This window comes from Mustelus asterias, unplaced genomic scaffold, assembly GCF_964213995.1.
Source record: "Mustelus asterias unplaced genomic scaffold, sMusAst1.hap1.1 HAP1_SCAFFOLD_50, whole genome shotgun sequence".
Lineage (NCBI taxonomy): Eukaryota > Metazoa > Chordata > Chondrichthyes > Carcharhiniformes > Triakidae > Mustelus > Mustelus asterias.
This window is the reverse complement of record NW_027590123.1, coordinates 2,410,589-2,432,632: the sequence shown is the minus strand read 5'-3', so window position 1 is coordinate 2,432,632 and position 22,044 is coordinate 2,410,589. Positions and strand designations below refer to the sequence as shown.

Genomic DNA, 22,044 nt, shown 5'->3' with positions numbered 1-22,044 from the left:
TTTCTAGTATGTTTCTATGTAAACATGAGGAGCCTGGGGCTGAAGTGTAACCAAATTCTTTGCCACCGCTTCAGGCAACTTCTCTCACTGAAACATAGAATCTAGAAGTGGGGGTAGGTCATTCAGCCTTCGAGCTTGCTCCGCCATTCATTATGGTCATGGTTGATCATCAAATTCAATATCCTAATCCCCCCCCCACCCCACTCCTGTTCCTCCATATCCCTTGATCTATATTCTGTGGCAGTGAATTCCACACATTCATCACCCTCTGGGTGAAGAAATTTCTCCTCACCTCAGTTCTAAAAGGTTTACCTCTTATCCTCAAGCTATGCCCCGGGTTCTGGACTCCCCCCACCACTGGGAACATTCTTTCTGAATCTACCCTGTCTAACCCTGTTACAATTTTATAAGTTTCTATGAGATCCCACTCTTCCAAACTCCAGTGAATATAATCTTAACCGATTTAGTTTCTCCTCATATGACAGACTTGCCATCCCAGGAATCAGCCTGGTAAACGTTTGCTGCACTCCCTCTATAACAAGGACATCCTTCCTCAGATAAGGACACCAAAACTGTACACAATACTCCAGGTGTGGCCTCACCAACGCCCTATACAACTGCAGCAAAACATCCCTATCCCTATACTCAAATCCTCTTGCTATGAAGGCCTACATATCATTTGCCTTCTTTACTGCCTATTGTACCTGCGTGCTTACTTTCAGCGACTGATCCACGAGGAATCCAACATCTTGTTGAGTAAATACCTCCCTCAATTTACACCTACCTATTCAAGTAATAATCTGTCTTCCTATTATTGCTACCAAAGTGGATAATCTCACATTTATCCACATTGTACTGCATCTGCAATGCAGATGCCTACACACTCAGCCAGTCCAAATCACGCTAAAGCATCTCTGCAGCCTCCTCACAGCTCACCCTCCCACCCAACTTTGTATTATCTGCAAACTTGGAGATAATACATTCAGTTCCCTCTTCCAAATCATTAATATATAATGTGAAGAGTTGGGGTCCTAGCACAGATCCCTGCCAAACCCCACTAGTCACTGACTGCCAATCAGAAAAAGACTCATTTATGCCAACGCTTCGCTTCTTATCTGCGAACCAGCTTTCTATCCATCTCAAGAATTCCCTGCAATACCATGTCCTTTTACGTTACATAGCAGTCTGTTATGTGAGACCTTGTCGAAAGCCTTCTGAAAGTCTAAATAAACCACATCAACTGGTTCTCCTCGGTCAACTCTACTACTTACATCCTTACAAAATTCCAATGGATTCGTCAAGCATGATTTCCCTTTTGTAAATCCATGCTGTCTTTGTCTGATTATACCACTGCCTTCCAAATGCCGAGTTGTGAAATCCTTGATAATAGACACCAGCAACTTCCCCAGTACCAATGTTAGGCTCACTGGTCTATAGTTCCCTGTTTTCTCTCTCCCTCCCTTTTTGAACAGTGGGCGTACATTAGCTACCCTCCAATCTGTAGGAACTATTACCGATTCCAAAGAATTTTGGAAAATAACCACCAATGTATCTACTATTTCCAGGACCACTTCCTGAAATACTCTGGGATGAAGATTATCTGGACCTGGAGATTTATCCACCTTCAATCCCATCAATTTCCCCAAAAACTTCTCAACTGATGCTGATTTCCTTCAGCCCCTGACTAAAACATGTTTCTCTCAGCACATCTGGTACATTATTCATGTCTTCCTTTGTGAAGACTGAGGCAAAGTACCAATTTAATCCCTCAGCCATTTCTTTATTCCCCGTTATGAATTCTCCCATTTCTAACATTTGTTTTTGTCAATCTTCTCTTTACATATCTATAGAAACTTTTACAGTCAGTTTTTATGTTCCCTGCTAGCTTACTTCCATACTCCATTTTTCCCTTCTTAATCAATCCCTTGGAGCTCCTTTGCTGAATTTTAAACTGCTCCCAATCCTCGGGCCTATTGCTTTTTCTTGCCAATTTGAATGCTTCTTCCTTGAATCTGATACTATCTCTAATTTCCCTTGTAAGCCATGGCTTGGCCACAATTCCCTTACCATTCTTGCGCCAAACAGGAATAAACAACTTCTGGAGTATATACATGGCCCATGGACTCCTCGAGGCTGCAAACATTAGCTGCAGCCTGGGAGTGGATGAAGCTGTTTAAAACCTGTTGCTCAGATTGCTGTGCGATCCGGTCACTAGGACCCGGTTGGGAGCAAAAAACGCTGAAGCCCCACCCACTCACTGTTGCGTCACCAACACCAGCGCCTGCTGAATCAAGATGGCGGCTGTTAACCTGAGCCTCGTCCTGCGAAAAAGACCCAAAGCTGCGAACTCGGGACCTGCGGATTACTATTAGAGGTTTGAGACCTTCACCAGATATTTAGAAACCCCCTCCGTCCATCTGCTGGTTCCAATCCTCCCTCCATGTATCCGCATCCTTACCGGTTGTTGATGAGACAGAGGAACGTCTCTCCCCATTGCCATCATCCACGCTGCGCACACACACACACTGCCTGACTGCGCATACGCAACTCTCTCCCGTGCTGTGGATCGGGGACATTCCCCACCGCAAGGAATGGTGGGTAAAGCGCACGCCATCGAAACTCCTCATTTGTGAACAGTGAACTTTTTCTGCTGTGATGTGAAAATTAGGGATAGGGGTGCAGTCAATAAAATTAGGAATCAAATTATACTGTAACATAAGTACTCAAGGCATTCATTATCCACCAGAAAGTAGGGGAATGGAAATTCTCGACCGAAGTATCTGAAATTGATACATAATGAGGGGGAAGTCGATCCGTATCTTTAATGAACATCAACACGCAAAAATGGAACTTAATGACTTTTAAACAGCTCGCCCTCTTGACACAGAACTGTCATAATGGGAAATGTGTGTGGTATAGAGCTGTTTCTGGGGCACAGGGGATTGTGGGATCAACGGCCCCATTAAACAGCAGCTATTGGTATGTGTTTTATTAGAGGAGCATCAGTGACTGCAAACATTAACTCTGCTTCTGTCTCCAAAAATGCTGTCTAACCTGATGAGTATTTACAACGTTTTCTCTTTTCATTTCCGATTTCCAGCAGCTGCAGTGTTTTGATTTTGTTTAGTTGAAGGCATTGCTCACAGAACCGAGTCTAGAAACAAACGGACCATTTAAAGCTGTGTTTCAAGTAAGGAAAAAGTAGTTCTGTCGGGGATTTTCATTAAATTTACATTTAGAAAATTTTCAAATTAGTAACTGGAACATGGACATTACTAGAATTACCAGCAATTGCCTAAACCTCCTTTGACAGCACCTTCCAAAACTACAACATGGATTAGGGCAGTTTGTGCATGGAAACCCCACTACCTGCATTTACTCTTTTGAATCACACACTATTCTGACTTGGTAGTTTACTGCTTTGCCTTCACAATCACTCGGCCAAAATCCTAAAACTTATTTCTGAGCAACAATAGTACGGTGGCACAGTGGTCAACACTGCTGTTTCACAGCACCAGGGACCCGGGTTCAATTCCAGCTTTGGGTGGCTGTGTGGAGTTTGCACATTCTCTCTGTGACTGCATGAGTTTCCTTTAGGTGCTCTGGTTTCCTCCCACACCCCAAAGGTGTGCAGGTTAGGTGGATTGACCAGGCTAAATTGCCCCTTAAATGCAGGAGGTTATAGGTTACCTCAGGATTACAAGTTGTTTTGAGATTGAAAGCGACATTTGGAGGTGATAGTTTTCCTGCATCCTTTGAGTTGGTGAAGGTTGTGGTTTGGCAGGTTCTGTCAAAGTTCTTGTCCAGTTGTAGATGTATAAAGTCCTTACCGTTCATTCCCTCCCTGTTTCATCTCTATCTTTCTCCTCCCATTAAGGTTGAATTCTTGTGTAGATCTGGACTGGGTGGCAGGTTTCCTGAATTGAAGGACATTAGCAAACCATTTGAGTTTTTAATCACAATCCAGCAGCTTTCGTGGTCACTTTTTCCTTGTGCCGGCTCCACAAATTACCGGATTCATTCAGCTCAATTTCACAACCTACCTTTGTGTTTATCACTGTTTTTTTCTCCTTTTTGAATTAATTTTACAGCATATTAGAAGAGGATGATTTGTAGGTGGGAAACTCAGATCAAACATCACATCAGGATCTGACAGACACCCAAATCATCAGGGCCTGAACATCATCGACCTTTGAACATGGAATCAAAAAGCACCGTTCACAATGGGGAGAAGGTGTTTACATGTTCTGTGTATGGACGAGGTTTCAGTCGCTCATCAAACCTGTCAAAACACAAGTGTTGTCCCACTGGGGAGAAACCGTGGAAATGTGGAGACTGTGGGAAGGGATTTGATTACCCATCTGAGTTACATATTCATCACCGCAGTCACACTGGGGAGAGGCCATTCACTTGCTCTGTGTGTCAGAAAGGATTCACTAAATCATCCCACCTTCTAAGACACCGGCGTGTTCACACTGGGGAGAGACCATTCACCTGCTCCGTCTGTGGGAAAGACTTCACAAACTCATCCCACCTCCTGTCACACCATCGAATCCACAGTGAGGAGAGACCTTTCCAATGTTCTGACTGTGAGAAAAACTATAAAAGGAAAAATGATCTGTTGAATCATAAACGCACTCACACTGGGGAGAGACTGTTCCCCTGCTCCGTGTGTGGGAAGGGATTTACCCGTTGATTCGACCTACTGACACACCAACTTGTTCATACTGATAAGAGACTGTTTAAATGTCCTGACTGTGAGAAGTGCTTTAAAAGCCAGACGGATCTGCTGATGCACCAACTCACTCACACCAGGGAGAGACCCTTCACCTGCTTTTTCTGTGGGAAAGGCTTCACTTGGATGTCCAACCTACTTAATCACCAGCGAGTTCACACTGGGGAGAGGCCGTTCATCTGCTCAGTGTGTGGGAAGGGATTCACTCAGTCATCCACCCTGCTGACACACCAGCGAGTTCACACCGGGGAGAGGCCATTTCCGTGCTCAGTGTGTGGAAAGAGATTCAGTCGTTCATCCACACAGCTGAGGCACCAGCGAGTTCACAAGTAACTGAAGGGATTGGATTTAGAATCTGCTGTTAATGACATCCAGGACTGAACCATGTTCATTCTGACAGTTGGAGTTTGTTGCTGCTGATATTAATAAGCATGAAAGCTGGTGTGTGCAGTGATGTTGTTTGTAAATGTTGATTAAATCAGCTTTGATTCAAACACAGTGTTTTGGATTTCTCCAATAATAAGAGGAGAATGATTGATCTCCTGTTTTTGACAGTGCCATTATTTGGGCCTTTTCTTGCTCAAGGTTATTTCTGTTCTCTGATTCATCTTCTCCGGATTAAACTCTGAACTTTCATCAATCCTATCAATCTATTGAAGACATTGGGTGCTTGGTGAAACCACCTGTTGGTATCAATTGCCTTTTGGAAGATTTCCCAGTTTTCTGAAATTCCATCGTGGTTCTGGTGTTGATGTAATGATGGGAGTTTCAGTTCCAATGCTGATGATGTGGGGTCTGTGCTGACAGAAACACAGAATCCTCACAGTGCAGAAAGACACCATTCAGCCCATTGAGTCTGTCCTGGGTCTCTGAAAAGGCATTATACCCAGTCCTACTTCCCTGCCTTATTCCTGTAACATTGCACATTCTTTCTTTTCAGATAGCAACCTAATTTTCTTTTCAATACCTCAATAGAACCTGCCTCCACGACCTCCTCAGTGAATTTGTTCCAGACTCCAACCAACCTCTGAGTGAAACATTTTTACTCACATCACTCTTACTCCTTGGCTAAATACTTTGAATCTGTGCCCTAGTTCTTGGTGCTCTCTTGAGTGGGAACAGTTTCTGACTATTTACTCTGTCCATACTCATTGCTCAACCCTAATTGCCCTTGAACTGAATGGCTTGCTGGACCATTTAAAGACCCACATTGCTATAGATCTGGAGTCACATGTGGAACATACCGGGAAAGGGTGGCAGATTTCCTTCCCGAAAGGACATGAGTTTTTTATAACAATCGGCAATGGTTTCATTAAAAGTTTATTTCCGGATTTTTTTGTTATTGAATTCAAATTCCACCGTCTGCCATGGTGGGAATTGAACCCAGGTCCCCAGAACATGACTTTGGGTTTCTGGATTACTTGGATTTGGTGTCTGGGTTTAAGTGGTCTCTGGATTTGGTGTCTGGGTTTAAGTGTTTGGATTTACTACTATTTACTGTGTATTCATGTCTCAGTGGAAACATTTTGTCCATATCTACCTGTCCATCCCATTTGAAGACCTGTATCCGAAGAATCATAGAATCCCTACAGTGTAGAAGGAGGCCATTCAGCCCATCGAGTCTGTGCTGACTCTGCAATAGGGCATCTTACCCAGGCCCACCGCCAGCAACTCCACACGTTTACCCCACTAATCCTCTAACCTGCACATCTTTTGACTGTGGGACGAAAGCAGAGCACCTGGAGAAAACCCCTGAAGTCACAGGTGGAATGTGCAAACTCCACACAGACAGTGAGGCAGCAGTGCTAACCACTGTACCACCCTGTAGAGATGAACCTTTCTTTAGTTTGAGATTGCCGTGTGTAAATCCTCCTCTTCTAACCCCCTGTAAAAGGAGTTTCCGAAATCCATCCAGGATAGAAATTCACAACATTCTCTCCTCCTGCTCCAGGTTTGTCACCGGGATAATTCCCCTTGTGTCCACTCAGTAACTTCTCATTTGGGATTTGCAGTTTACACAACAGATTTCCAGAGAATCTCTATCCACCCACCAAATCCATTCCTCCCGCCATCCCACCTTTTACCCATCGTGGATCCGAGAGAGAAATGTCTGTTCATAGTCATGGCTGACACTGCGGATGCTCCAAACACAGGGCAGAACCAGGCCTGCCCACTGCTCTCCTGTGCTGTGGAAAGGGGATACTCTCAACCATGGGGAATGCTGGGTTAAAAACACCACCACTGATGGTCCCAATTAAATGGTGACAGAACCCAGAGGAAGATGCAGGTTCAGAGCTCAGACAATGAGGAACTTTAGAAGCAGTATTTTTCTGGTGGGCTGTTGGAAGTAGTAGAGGTAATTCATCAGATGTTCTCAATCTTAAAGAAGCTCTATGAGCTGCTTACACTTGTTATTGGAAGTGAGGATGGAGGAAAGAGGGAATGGGCAGGGCATCTCAAAAACTCCTAACATATTGGAGATATCAAAAAGATTGACACTCAGCTTAACATAAAGCTGATTTATTTAACTTTTAACCAGAAGATTAAAAACATACAACTGGCCTGGAGTTTATCATCAGCAGTAGAAACAGACCCCAAAGAATGGGATTCAGTCCTGGCTGTGATTAAAAGTAAAATACAATCAATGTAGTTATTTCTGAAATCACTGGATCTCAGTGGATGGGACGAATGAGTGACTCTCTTCCCACATTCAGAGGGAGTGAACATTCTCTCCTCAGTGTCAATGCACTGGTGTACAGTGAGATGAGGTTACCTGAACTCAGACCAAAAATGACAACACTTGAATTGTCTCTAGTCAGTGTGGATTTGTTGATGGGACAGCAGTTCCCTGGAACTTTTGTTGCACTTTCCGCAGTTCAGTCTCATCAGTGTGGATCTGCTGGTGGGTTAGCAGGTGGGATGAATTAATGAATCCCTTTCCACACTCAGGGCAGGTGAATGGTCTCTTCCCAGTGTGAATCCACTGGTGTGTCAGCAGAGTGGACATCTGAGCAAATCCCTTCCCACACTCTTTGCAGGTGAGTGGCCTCTCCCCAGTGTGAATCCACTGGTGGACAGTGAGGTCAGATGATTGTGTGAACCCAGTCCCACAATGAGAGCACCTGAATGGTCTCATGTCAGTGTGAACATGTTGATGGTGCTTCAGTTCCCAGAAGTTTTGCAGCACTTCACACAGTCTGTGTATTTAAAAGGTCTCTCTGCAGTGTGAACTGGTTGGTGTCTCAACAGATGTGATGAATGAGTGAATCCCTTCCCACATTCAGTGCAGGTGAACGGCCTCTCCCCAGTGTGAACGAGCTGGTGTCTCAGCAGGTTGGTTGAATTCACGAAGCTCTTCCCACACTCGGTGCAGGTAAATGGCCTCTCCCCAGTGTGAACACACTGATGAGTTTCCAGTATAACTGAGTAACTGAATCCCTTCCCACAGTCCTCACATTTCCACAGTTTCTCCATGCTGTGGGTGTCCTGTGTCTCTCCAGGTTCTATAATCAGATGAAGCCTCATCCACACACACACAACACACGGACGCTTTCTCCCCACTGTGAATGGTACTTTCTCCTTCCATGTTTACAACACAATGATTTCAGGTTTGGATAAATTGAGTGACTCCATCAGATTCTGATGCGATGTTTAGTTTGAGTTTTCCAACTGCAAATCCTTCCTTCCAATTGCCCTGTGAAATTATTTCAAAACCGAGAAAAGGGAATGAGAGACAAGCCGCAAAAGCAGGCTGTGAAATCGAGCTGAACAAATTTGGTAATTTGTTGGGCAGATACGAGAAAAATGTGACCATGAAAACTGACATTGTTGTGAAAAACTTAACTGGTTCACTGGTACGGGAACCTACCACCTTTTCTGGACTGACACCAGGCTCTTCTCTATGGGAGGGGAGGGAGAGGGTGAGAAGTGGAGCGACATGGGGTGACGGGAGGGAATTTTACTTATTTACAAATAAACCAACCTCCAGCACCGAGGAGGACCAGGGTAGTAGGTGTATGTGAACATCATCCCTCCAAAATTCCCTTCAAGTCACACATCACCCTGACTTATCTGACATCTTGTCCTGGATGAACAGAAATTCCCTCCATTTAGCAGCATAGAGTTTTACAGCATAGAAAGAGGCCCTTTGGCCCATCATGTCTGTGCCGGCCAGCAAGCACCTATCTATTCTAATCCCATTTCCAGTAATTGGTTCATAACCTTGAATGCTATGGTGTTTCACCTGCTCATCTAAATGCTTCTTAAATATTGTGAGGGTTCTTGCCTCTACAACCCTTTCAGACAGTGAGTTCCAGATTCCCACCACCCTCTGAGTGAAAGGTTATTCCTCCACTCCACTCTAAACCTCCTGCCCCTGAACTTAAATCTATCTCCCTGGTTATTGACCCCTCTACTAAAGGGGAAAAGTTCCTTTCAATTTACCTGATTTATATTCCTCATAATCTTGTACACCTCAGTCAGGTCACCCCTCAGCCTTCTCTGCTCTAAGGAAAACAACCTCAGCCTAACCAGCCACTCTTCATAGTTGAAATGGTCCAGCCCAGGCAACATCCTGGTGAATCTCCTCTGCTCCCTTTCTGATGCAATCACATCCTTCCTATAGTGTTCCAAACAGAACAGCACACAGGACTCGAGTTATGAGTAACAAGTGTTTATACAGCTCCAACATAACCACCTTATCTACCTGTCCTGCTGGCTTCAGGGATAATTGGGAATGCTCCCCAATGTCCCTCTGGTCCTTTATATTCCCTGGCCTTGTCCTCCCAAAATTCATCACTTCATACTTTTCAGGGTTAAGTTCCATTTGCCACTGTTCTGCCCGTCTGACCAGCCTGTCTGTATCACCCTGCAATCCAAGGTTGTCCTCCTCGCTATTTACCACACCACCAATGACAATCTGTTCAATTCTATCACACACCCATCCCTGCTTTCTGTACCTACATTGTCCTTCCACACAGTGAACACAGATGCAAAATACTCCTTTAATGCTTCAAATACATCTTCCGGCTCCACACCCAGGTTGCCGAATGGGCAATTGATTCCTAATCTACCAACCACTCTTTCCCTGATTACCCTCTTGCCCTTAAAATATTTATAAAGCATCTTGTGATTTCTTTCCTTCTCTGCCACCGCTCTGCCTCATCAATAAGACATTGGGACTCAGAGGGTTGATGCAGTTTGATGGACAAGTTGTCTCCATTCTGAACAATGGGGAACCCGCTCCTCCCAGTCATTGACAATATTGCCCCCTACAAAGATGGCGATCACCCATGCGCACTGCCGCACATTGCCCCCAATAAAGATGGAGGTCGTTAACGCGTGGGCCGATCTCAGGGATCTTTGACCCGCTCGATGCAAATGGGGTAATTGGAGAATTTTGGGGGGAGTTTACAGATCGCACAACCGGTTTCTGAAGCCTTCCCGTCCACTCGCCGGTTCCATCGTACCCACCGATCGGCGATTTTCCGCTGACAAATTACGGATCCGAAGCAGTAAGCCTTTGCCGTCGCCATTACCCGCAATGCGCATGCTTCAGTTGGAGCCCCTTTTTCACCCTGATTGGTTGGAGGACGAACCACCCCACCCACCACCCCCACCGCGTCATCCAGACCCGCCCCTCCTATTGGTCCGGAGCCGCTGTCAATCACCCTCCCCGGGGCATCACGATCTGGCACATGCGCAGTCCGGTCTGGCTGATCATGCGGGACACTCTGTCTGAATGTGGAGCATGCGCAATTCCTTTGTTCGCCTCGGGAGCGAGAGTCCTTTGTCCCGGAGAAGCGGAGTCAGCGTTAGGCGGTGGCTGCGAGGATCCGCAAACCCTTCAGAATCATTGTCAGCTCCCTGGTTTGCAGCTGCGGGGCTTCTCCCTCCCTCCCTCCCGGGAACAGGCCCAGGTTAACGGCCCCATCCTGGCTCAGCCACTGGAGGATGGTTCACATCAGAGGATGGGGGAGGGGGACAATAAATAAGAGGTTACACTTTGGCCTCAAATCAATGAGGACTCTGATCTCTGGGAAGGAAGGAAACCCTGGGAGGTGGGCGGGGAGGATTCACAAACACCCGCTGGAGTCCCCAACACCCCCAGTAAAAAGCTGCAGCTCCCAGCAGTGACCAGGAGAGAAAATAATTGATTGATTTTATTTTCACTCTGTACAAAAGAACTGAACCCAGCCAGAATAGAGGGTGGGAGAAAAGATTTGTGAAGATATTTCACACTGGGTTTGCCAGGCTGACCAACTCTCTCTGAGAAAATGAAAGGACATCCTTCACGAGTCTGTTAGAGCAGGTGAGCAGTATTGTGTGCGGTGCTGCTGGAACTGCGAGGGTGGGCATGGGCTGGTTGGCAGCCAGAACAGTTGGAAGAGGGTGCTGCACAGTTCCATCTTATGGGTGAAACAGCACCCATACGCCATGCAGCCTGGCACACTGGACTCAAACACGGGACAATCATTGAAATATGAGATGGTTGTTCAATGTGGGAGTTGGTTGCAGGACAGGGAGGTGGGAAAGTGTTCAGGATGAGGATTTACTGCTTTACAGGATCAAGTGAGGAAACGATGTTCCACAGAAAGTAGAAATGTCTGTTCTGAATTTCGATCCCGTACTGACAGTGATGATGTTTCTAAACTCCTTTTACAGGATATTTGAAATATACACACATTAAATCATCCAACCTGGAGAAACACGAGGACATCTACACCATAGAGAACCCATGGGAATGTGAGGACTGTGGGAAGGAATTCAGTTCTCCATCCCAGCTGGAAGCTCATCAGCGCAGTCACACTGGGAAGAGTCTGTTCATCTGCACCGTGTGTGGGAAGAGTTTTAGTCGAATGTTCAACCTTCGCACTCACCAGCGACTTCACACTGGGGAGCGGCCATTCACCTGCTCTGTGTGTATGAAGGGATTCAGCAGTTCATCTCACCTGCTGAAACACAAGCGTGCTCACACTGGGGAAAGGCCTTTCACCTGCTCCGTGTGTGGGAAGGGATTCACTAACTCATCTGATCTCCTGACACACCAGCGAGTTCACACCGGGGAGAGGCCGTTCACCTGCTCCATATGTGGGAACAGATTCACTCAGTCACAAAACCTAATGAGACACCAGCGAGTTCACAAGTCTGGAGGCAGATTCCCCAGTTATTGAACAGGTAATCACATCCTGCACTGACCCATGTTCATTCTGATAGCTATGGTGTGTTTCTGCTGCTGTTAATAACTGCTGTAACCAGCTTGAGTTAACAATTCAGGTATTTGTTCAAGTTCAGATGGACTAATGGATCAACCCGGGTCTAATTGAATAACAGAGCAGACTTGAAGGGGTGAACAACCTATTCCATTTCCTGAGTAGTCTCTCCACAGGACTGTCCTACTCTTTAACTCTGCTCCATCGCTGGTTCCTGGTGAAGTGTCTTCTCCCCACTTAAGAACAAAGAAAAGTACAGCACAGGAACAGGCTTTCCATTTATCAGCTGGTGTTTCTGCTGCTGTTAATAACCCTATAACCAGCTGGAGTTAACTGTTCAGCTATTTGTTCTTCAAGTTCAGAAAGACTAATTGATCAGCCAGAGTCTAACTGAATGACAGAGCAGACTCAAAAGGCTGAATGAGCTACTCCATTTCCTGTGTTGTTTCCCCCCCGGGCCTCTCCCACTCTCTAACTCTGCTCCAGTGCTGGTTTCTGGTGAAGTGTCTTCCCCCCCAGTTCACCCATCACTTTCCATTCATCAGCTGGTGTTTGAGCCCAAGTTTATTGGGAACAGGAGGAAATCATTTATCCCCCTTGAGCCTGTTCTCTTATTGACTGGGGTCACGGCTGATCTGTGACCAAACTTCATTTACCCAGATATTGTTTTAATCCTGACTTCCCCAGTCTGTTACAATGTGATTTAAAAATAACTTTGATTTATATCAGACCTTTAATGTAGGAGAGTGTCCCAAGGTGAATCTCAGAAACATCAACTGACAGAATCAGACAGAACGTAACACTGAGGAACACTATAGGAAGGATGTGATTGCACGAGAAAGAGTGCAGAGGAGAGTCACCAGCATGTTGCCTGGGCTGGAGTGTTGGGAAGGCGACTTATTATCTAAATGGGGAGCGACTTCGGGGTGCTCCAGTGCAGAAGGATCTGGGTGTCCTCATTCACCCGTCACAGGAAACCAGCATGCAGGAACAGCAGATTATAAAGAAAGTGAATGGAATGTTGGCATTTATAGCGAAAGGATTAGAATATAAATGTAAGGAACTATACAAGGCATTGGTGAGGCCGCACCTGGAGTATTGTGCATAGTTTTGGTCCCTTTATTTGAGGAAAGATGTCGTGGCATTGGAGGCAGTTCAGAGGAGGTTCACTAGATTGATTCCAGAGATGAGGGGTTTGTCGTATGAAGAGAGATAGGCCTATACTCTCTGGAATTTAGAAGAATGAGGGGAGATCAAATTGAGGTACACAAGATGATAAAAGGTATGGATAAAGTAGACGTGGAGTGGATGCTTCCTCTTGTGGGGTATTCTTGGATGAGAGCTCATAGTCTTAGGATAAGGGGCAGCAAATTTAAAACAGAGTTGAGGAGAAATTACTTCTCCCAAAGGATTGTGAATCTGGAATTCGCTACCCCGAAGTGTGGTGGATCCTGAGACAGTGAGTACGTTTAAGGAGGAGTTAGACAGATTTTTAACAGGTTATGGGGAGAAGGCAGGAAAATGGGAATGAGGAGCATATCAGCCATGGTCGAATGGCGGAGCAGACTCGATGGGCCAAATGCCCTAATTCTGCTCCAATATCTTATGAACTTAACACAGCCTTAAATGTATTCAATGACCAAGCCTCCTACTTACTGGAGAAGGGATTTCCAAAGACTAATGATCTTCATAGAGAATACGTTTCTCCTCATGGTGTAAACTGAGAGACCTCTTATTTTTTAACTGTTCCATAATTCGATATTACCCCATGAGGGGAAACATCCTCTCAGAATCTACCCGGTCAAGCTCCCCCAGGATCTAATATGCTTCACCAAGATCACCTCTCATTCTTCTGAATTCCAATGGGTCAAGGCCCAACCTGTTCCACCTTTCCTCAGAAGCCAAACCCCCTCATCACAGGAGTCAGCCTAGTGAACATTTTCTCATCTGCTTCCAATGAAAATGTGTCCCAGCTTAAGTAATCCTGAGCCGGAAAGCAGGCAGACACAATGTTGTGAATTTCTATCCTGGACTGAGAGTGATGGGTTTTGGAAACTTATTTTGCATGGGTTAGAAGGGGAGGATTTACCCACAGCAAACTGCAATCAAGTGAATGTTTAACAAAAACAAAGTGCTGGAAAATCTCAGCATGTCTGACAGCATCTTTGGAGAGAGAATAGAGCCAACGTTTCGAGTCTGAATGACTGTTTGGAGAAGGGTCATCCAGACTTGAAACATTGACAGAGGTGAAAGACCTGATGGACCGAATGGCCGACTCCTAATTCCTGAGGTGGAACATGTCACCATGGTTGTGAACAATCATGTTCAGCCTCGGACAATTATCAGGGAGAGAGATGGAGTCGGTGGCTGGGGAGTGAAGTTTGTAGCAAAGACTGAAACCAGTGACTTCAGTCTTCCCAATATATAAAATATCTGTTCATCCAGTACTGGATGGCAGACAAGTCAGGACAGTGTGTTTAAAGTTTTTTTTAAAAGTTTATCATGTCACGAGTAGGTTTATATTAACACTGCGATGAAGTTACTGTGAAAATCCCCTGGTGTGTGAGACTTGAAGGTGAATTTCGAGGTGTTCATTCACACTTGTGATCCTGGTCCTTCCAGGTGGTGGAAGTTGAGGGTTTGGGAGATTCTGTCAAAGCTCCAGCTGAGTTATAGATGTGTAAAATCCCTCTCCTCCTGCCATCACCAGCACCTCCCCCATCCCCCCACAACCTCACCTCTTGCATTACTCCCCATTCTCTCCCACTGTCTTGTACTCTCCTTAAGTAGAGGCCTGAGTCTGTACAGACCCAGACTGGGTGATAGGTTCCTTTCCCTGATGGACAGTGAATCAGTTGGGTTTTTATGATAATCCAGCCTGTTCATTAGTATCAGACAAATGACCACATTCATTCAGCTCAATTTCCCAAGCTGCCTTTGTGTTTTTGTGGGTTCTCTCTCACTCCTGTTTTTTTGTTTTAAATCAATTTCACAGGGTTTTAGACGAGGAGGATTTACAGTCGGGAAACTGAAACCAAACATCACACCAGGAGCTGACAGAGGTGTATCATTTATCGTAACTTGAATATCATTGAATATTAAACATGGAAGGAAAAAGCACTGTTCACAGTGAGGAGAAACCATACACGTGTTGTGTGTGTGGACGAGGCTTCAGTCGATCATCTGGCCTGTCGAGACACAAGCACAGTCACACTGGGGAGAAGCTGTGGAAATGTGGGGATTGTGGGAAAGCGTTTAGTTATCCATCTGACCTGGAAACTCATCGACGCAGTCACACTGGGGAGAGACCATTCACCTGCCCTCAGTGTGGGAAGGGATTCACTCAGTCATCCAGTCTGCTAAAACACCAGCGAGATCACAATGGGGAGAGACCATTCACATGTTCTGAGTGTGGGAAGGGATTCACTCAGTTATCCAATCTGTTAGGACACCAACGTGGTCACACTGGGGAAAGGCCATTCACCTGCTCTGTGTGTTGGAAGGGATTCACTCAGTCATCCCACCTGATGACACATCAGCGAATTCACACTGGAGAGAGATCATTTACCTGCTCCGATTGTGGGAATGGATTCATTCAGTTATCTGATCTGCTGAAACACCAGCGAATCCACACTGGGGAGAAACCATTTTCCTGCTCTGTGTGTGGGAAGGGATTCACTCAGTCATCTCACCGACTGAAACATCAGCGAGTTCACACTGATGAGAGACCTTTTAAATGCCTGAACTGTGAGAAGTGCTTTAAAAGTTCTGTGGAACTGACATCCGATCAACGGGTTCACTCTGACGCGAGACCATTTAAATGCCTGGATTGTGGGAAGTGCTTTAAAAGTTCTGGGGAACTGGTGACCCATCAACGTATTCACACTGACGAGAGACCGTTCAGATGCTCTCACTGTGGGACTGGATTCAGGAAATCATCTCAGCTCACTGTACACCAGAGAATTCACACTGGGGAGAGGCCGCTCACCTGCTCTGTGTGTGGGAAGGGATTCAATCACTCATCCAATCTGCTGAAACACCGGCGCATTCACACCAGGGAGAAACCGTTCTCCTGCTGTGTGTGTGGGAGGGGATTCACTCAGTCATCCCATCTGCTGAGACACCAGCGAGGCCACAAGTAACTATAGTGATTGGGTTTTGCTGTGAATCACCTGCAGGATTGAAGATTATTCACTGGAGTCTGGTCCTGCTGATGTTAATGAACACCAGGCCGGTTATAGGTGTAAATATTCTGGATAAGAGTCAAATAAATCAGCTTTGTGTTAAACACAGTGTCTTGCGTCTTTTAAATACTGCTAACAGAAGTTAATTCCTTTTGAAGGGTTCTCCCTCTCCCCATCTCCTCCATCCTCACCTCCAACAAGTGTGAGGAGCTCCATCGCAGTTTATTTTTTACAGGTCAGTAGCTGAGAGACAGGCTCCGCAGCAGCTGTCCCCCTGAGGGAGTGTATTGGAAATACCAACAGCACCCTCGCTTTCCTCAGTGCCCGTCCCCTTCCCTCCCTCCCCGTCCCCTTCCCTCCCTCCCCGGCAGCACTGAGCCTTTCCCAGTGCACGTTTCACACTGACTGCCCGTTAATCAGCCAGCCAGCATGAGATCACTTTCTGGGGCCGATTTCCAGGGCTGATTACACCCGTTTCCAGGCACTCCCGTGTGAGTGTGCCCAACGGATGAAAAATTCAGGCCTTGGTGTCAGATTTAACAACAGGATGAGTTTCTGACCACATATCCATCCCATCACTAATACCAAATATTTCAATCTCCATAATGTCCACAGTCTCCACTCCATCTGTTATCTTTAGTCTTGATGATTCCAATACATTTCTGAGCAGCCTCTCACATTCACCCCACTCCCCACATAGAAATGTGAGATCATCCAAAACTCTGCCGCCCATCTGCTTTCTCACACCAAATCCTATTCATCCAAATCCTATTCATCCATAAAGCCTACATCGGCTTTAAGTCAAGTCATGTTTCAATTTTAAAATTCACATCCTTATTTTCAAATTCCTCCATGACCTTATCCCTCCCTATCTCAGTAATCTCCAATTTCACAATTCTCTGAAATCATAGAATCCTTTCAGTGCAGAAGGAGGCCATTTGGCCCATCAGGTCTGCACTGATAACAATCCCACACAGGCCTTATCCTTGTAACCTCATATAATCCCCCTGACACACAGGGCAATCCCATCCAGACCTGTCCCATAACCCCAAGTATTTACCCTGCTCATCCCCCTAACCTACAACTAGGAGACACAGCCTCAAAATAAGGGAAGCAGCTTTAGGACTGAGTTGAGGAGGAACTTCTTCACAGAAAGGGTTGTGAATCTGTGGAATTCCCTGCCCAGTGAAGCAGTTGAGGCTGCCTCATTGAATGTTTTTAAGGCAAGGATAGATAGATTTTTGAACAGTAAAGTGCAGGTTTCCTCCGGGTGCTCCAGTTTCCTCCCACAGTCCAAAAGACGTGCTGGTTGGGTACATTGGCCATGCTAAATTCTCCCTCAGTTTACCCGAACAGGCGCCAGAGTGTGGCGACTGGGGGATTTTCAGAGTAACTTCATTGCAATGTTAATGTAAGTCTATGTGTGACACTAATAAACAAACTATATAAACAAAGTTAACTTTTAAAAACTTCTACCAAATTGGTTTCTCGAATCCCCCTTTTTATACTTTCAAAATGTAGAAAGCCATCCTCAGCTAATTGTTGGGAATGAGCCAATTGGTCTATAACTTGTCAATAATGACATTGGTTTGGTTTTTAGCTAATTGCGCACATTGTCTTAATTTTAAGACAATTCTTTCTCTCAAACGATATCTCTTAGCTTGGGGTAGCCTGAGTGTCAACCAATAATTGGTTCACATCAGTCATTCAATGTTGAGACATCTTGAACAGGAGCCGATTCATTCCCTCCAGTCAAGGTTAACAAGTCCTTTCATCTTTCTTTATTCTGTCAGCATGAGAAGGGAACATCTGATAATTCCCACAGCATTTTAACCATTCTTAATGTGTTTATAATTCTAAAAGTTATAAACTTGTGTTCAAATTTACATTTCCAGCCTTCATAACATATATATTAATGAATCATTTATTATTTAATTGTCTCACAATTAATGCTGTCTATTTAACTAATCTGGCTGCTTTCCAATTGTGGGAACTTCAGGCCACAAAAAAGGTAGTTAGAGTCATAGAGGTTTACAGCATGGAAACAGGCCCTTCGGCCCAACTTGTCCATGCCGCCCAGTTTTTACCACTAAGCTAGTCCTAATTGCCCTGTAATATTACTCATGATCTGTGCTTCCAAGCATTTTGAATGTGCATCTACAACAAGCAAACATGTGATTCATGAAAGGCCCCCCAAAGGCCACATTTAGTCTGGACCACGGCCTATCAGACCACTCCCATGGATGAAGTGGTAATGTACCCAGTGTGTTGGGGTGAATGAACTCAGAAGAATCATTCAACACTTAAACCTGATTCAACAAACAGTTTATTGAGCTAGGCCAGCGGGGAGAAGCCACAGGGGCTGACCATGTGTAACTCCACCCAACAAAGAAAATCATCAATTCTTGTACAGTTACTCAGCCCATCCCGGCTGGACACAATCCAATCAGAATGGTGATAGATTACATACATTACCGAAAGGTGCAATGAAATTAGTATTTGGACATCATGGGGCTTTGTGATCATCTCGTGAACAGATAGGTGCCCCCATCATGATGTTTTCCAGACCCCCTTATCTACCATCCTTGGCGTTTTCTTTGTACATAGACTCCCTTAGTTTGAAAAGGGGTGGATTAAAAGTTCTCAAATGGACGTCAGCACCCTTCCTTTGTTTTAATCTAATGACCACACGGTCTGGGAATCATTTCTATTTAATAATCTCTCCTTTTAAACTCTTTTCTTCAGTATCCAATTCCAGAATTTTCCTTTTCATTGTGTTAATTGTGTCAGGAATAAATCTTTGGACCTGACAGGAAGTTTAACCCAAGATCAATCCAACACAGGATTGGTCAGAATCATTTCACATGTGTCAAATTTTAAATAACCATTACAAATTAAAACTCTCATTCTCATGAGTGAATTGTATCCGGATTAAAATTCCCACATGTTTAGTGAAATATCCTGGAATCCTGTCTCTGGCCAGTAAATATGGCTCCAGGTTCATAACTTCTGAAAAAAAAAGCTTTATTAATGACACTTCCTTTTTAAAAATCTGTTTGATTTAAATCACAGACAGAAAACCTCAAAGCTTAAAGCTTTCAACCCACAAATATCATCCATACACAAACAGAGAAACTTAGCGAAGTGAGAGTACGGGAATGTGGGAGGGATAGTGCATGTGTGTGTGTGTGTGTGTGTGTGTGTTTCCTGGCCCCAACACTGTGACCACGCGCACAGAAACAGAACAGACATAAACGGTGCAACAATCGAGTGCCCAGCAGATAGATCTGTTCAATCTGTCAATTTCATTCAAACTGTTGGATTCTAATTGATCAATGGCCAACTTACAACAACAGAAAATTAATAACCTATTTTAAATTAAACTGATATTCATTTCATTTCAAAACTCCTTTCGACTGTTAATTATTCCTCTGTCTCACTTCTCGAAAACTATGTAAAAATGTAATTTCGCCGAAAATGAGCAATCAAAAATAACAGATTCAGGACAGTTCAATGTCCCTAACAGAGATGCAGTGACACAGCAAGAAGTAACCAAATCAAGAAACATTTAGATTGAAAATCATTACCTGATTAGATCTAATTTCTTAATTAAATGTACTCAACAAATTAATCAAAGCAAAACACTTTATCGAGTGAGCACAGCTGAGTAAAGTAATGTTTTGTTTCTGAATTCATTTCCGATACAATTGAATATTCTCTAAAACGGATTGTATTTTGCACGCCTGTACAATATTCAAGGTAGTTTGTTTTGAATTAATCAGCAGCAATATTATATTTTAAGTTATTGTTAATTACTAGTTAGTTCTCCTGTCAGCTCATTTGTACTCTGTAATAAAGTGAGTTTTCAATCATTCAAAATGTGCTTCTGCCTCCAACATTGTTAAATAATTAGGTTACAATTAAATCTTAGACAATGTTAAATATAATTTCAAATTACTGAACAGAAACATTCAGACATCTGTCATTCATTTACTTAAACCTAATCACATTGTAATATTTTACTTTTTCACTTTTACTACAAATGTCTTATTATAACCTGCAAACGTGTTAAAATTGCATACTGCTGAATATGTATAGACTGTAACGGCCTGGCAGTTTGAAATCAATAATACTGCTTCCTCGATTTAGTAATTTAGAACATCCATATAACTTAATTACTGAGCACATTGTTTAATTAAAGAAGATCTGAATTAAACCGTGCAAACACAAAGAGGACAATTGATTCAAATCCTCTGTAACACTAAAACATGATGCAGAATGTAAGTCCAGACTTTTTCTTCATTATAATATTTAATAAGAATTAAACATAAGGTTCAGATAGAATCAATTCTTCAACTGTGTCATTTATTCTTCCCATAATTCTATCCTGTGTTCAGCAGTAATGGGAGACATGATGTTATTATCAAGTGCAGAGATAAGAATATTTTTGTAGTATTTATAATAGTATAATATTTTTATTTAAATTAATCTTTTTGAATTTCAAGCATTAACTTGCCCATCTCTAGCGAGTTTCTGTTGACACTTTACTCCAATTCAAACACAATTATGTTAACAATTGCTTGAGTGTCAGCGAATTCCACCTGTCAGAAAACTCTGTTCGCTCTGTCAAATTTATTCAAACTGTTTGATTCTAATTGATCTAAGGTCAAATTACAACTGCAAAAAAGTCAATAAAAAATTTAAATTAACCTGATGTTAATTTCAAAACTCCCTTCGCCTTTTAACTATCTCTCCTGTCTGTCTCAAATCATGAAAACTGGGCAAAAATGTATTTTTTCTGAAAATGAGCACCTCAAATATAACAGATTCAGGGTAGTGTAATGTCCCTAACAGAGATACAGTGTCTCTGTAAGAATTGTAATTCATGATTTATTTTAATATGTAAGCATCAGTTAACATGAATAAAAGCCTAAACATCTAATTATTTTATCTTTCCGAAACCTTTTTCCTTTATCCCTGCAAGAATTTTCAAACGCAGTTTTATTTTCATTTAGCCAGAAAACGTGTAACCGCTCAGTATCACTGAGTTGAAACAATACGGAAACAATTGAGAAACACCAAACCATTTCACAAATTTTGAGATGAGATAAGTAATTAATTATCTCGGTCTACAATTACAAATTACTTGGAAGGAATAATCTGATTGCACAGAAATAAATGTAATAATCGGATACAAAAATTGCCAAAAAGCAACGTCTTATTCTGCAAAACTCGTATTCCAGTGAATGCGAACTTAATCTGGGATATAACGACTAATGCACAGTATCTTGTTGAATTGAGCGCTGCTATGGAAACAGCACGTTATCATTGAAATAGTTTCTGGAATTATCACAAAATATTTCCAGCCCAGAAACTTTTCTGGTCATTTTAATTGTGTGCAAAGCACAACAGAACTATTAGAGGTGATTAATGAATAATGATATTAACATAAAAAAATCTTTGGTGAATATGGAGTTATATTACCGATCAATAATTGTTTGATTTATCTTAATTTTATGATCAAATCAGTTAATGAGAAGTTTGTGATTGCAGCAATGACTTAGTGTCCAAATGAACGTTGTAAGTCATGATTTATTTTAATTTGTAAACATTAGTTAAAATTTATAAAAATGTTGTGATATCTTAATTTCATTTTTTTCCAAAACCTGCCTGTTTTCTACTACAAGGACTTTGGACCTCAGAGATTCTTTGCATTCAACCAGAAAACGTGTAACCGCTCAGTGCTGCCGAGTTTAAACAATGCAGAAACAATGCGGAAACACCAAATCACTTCGCAAATTTTAAACTATTATAGTGGCCGAACCACAGAATCTCCTGAACATAACCACTCCAAAGCACATCACTGAAGGAATTATTCCGCTTCATGAAGAAGCAGCTCAATTATTCATTCAAC

General features: G+C 43.4%; 1 protein-coding gene across 1 annotated transcript; it reads left to right on the top strand.

Moving 5' to 3' along the window:
* The first annotated feature begins 2,900 nt into the window (after nt 1-2,900).
* LOC144483227 (uncharacterized) lies at nt 2,901-21,462 on the top strand. Its single transcript, XM_078201998.1, has 7 exons — nt 2,901-2,979; nt 4,092-4,577; nt 4,746-4,944; nt 11,676-11,804; nt 15,254-15,666; nt 15,739-16,023; nt 21,374-21,462. Exons 2-7 carry the CDS (start codon nt 4,199-4,201, stop codon nt 21,460-21,462), a joined length of 1,494 nt encoding a protein of 497 aa, XP_078058124.1. The 5' UTR covers nt 2,901-2,979; nt 4,092-4,198.
* Nucleotides 21,463-22,044: the final 582 nt, after the last annotated feature.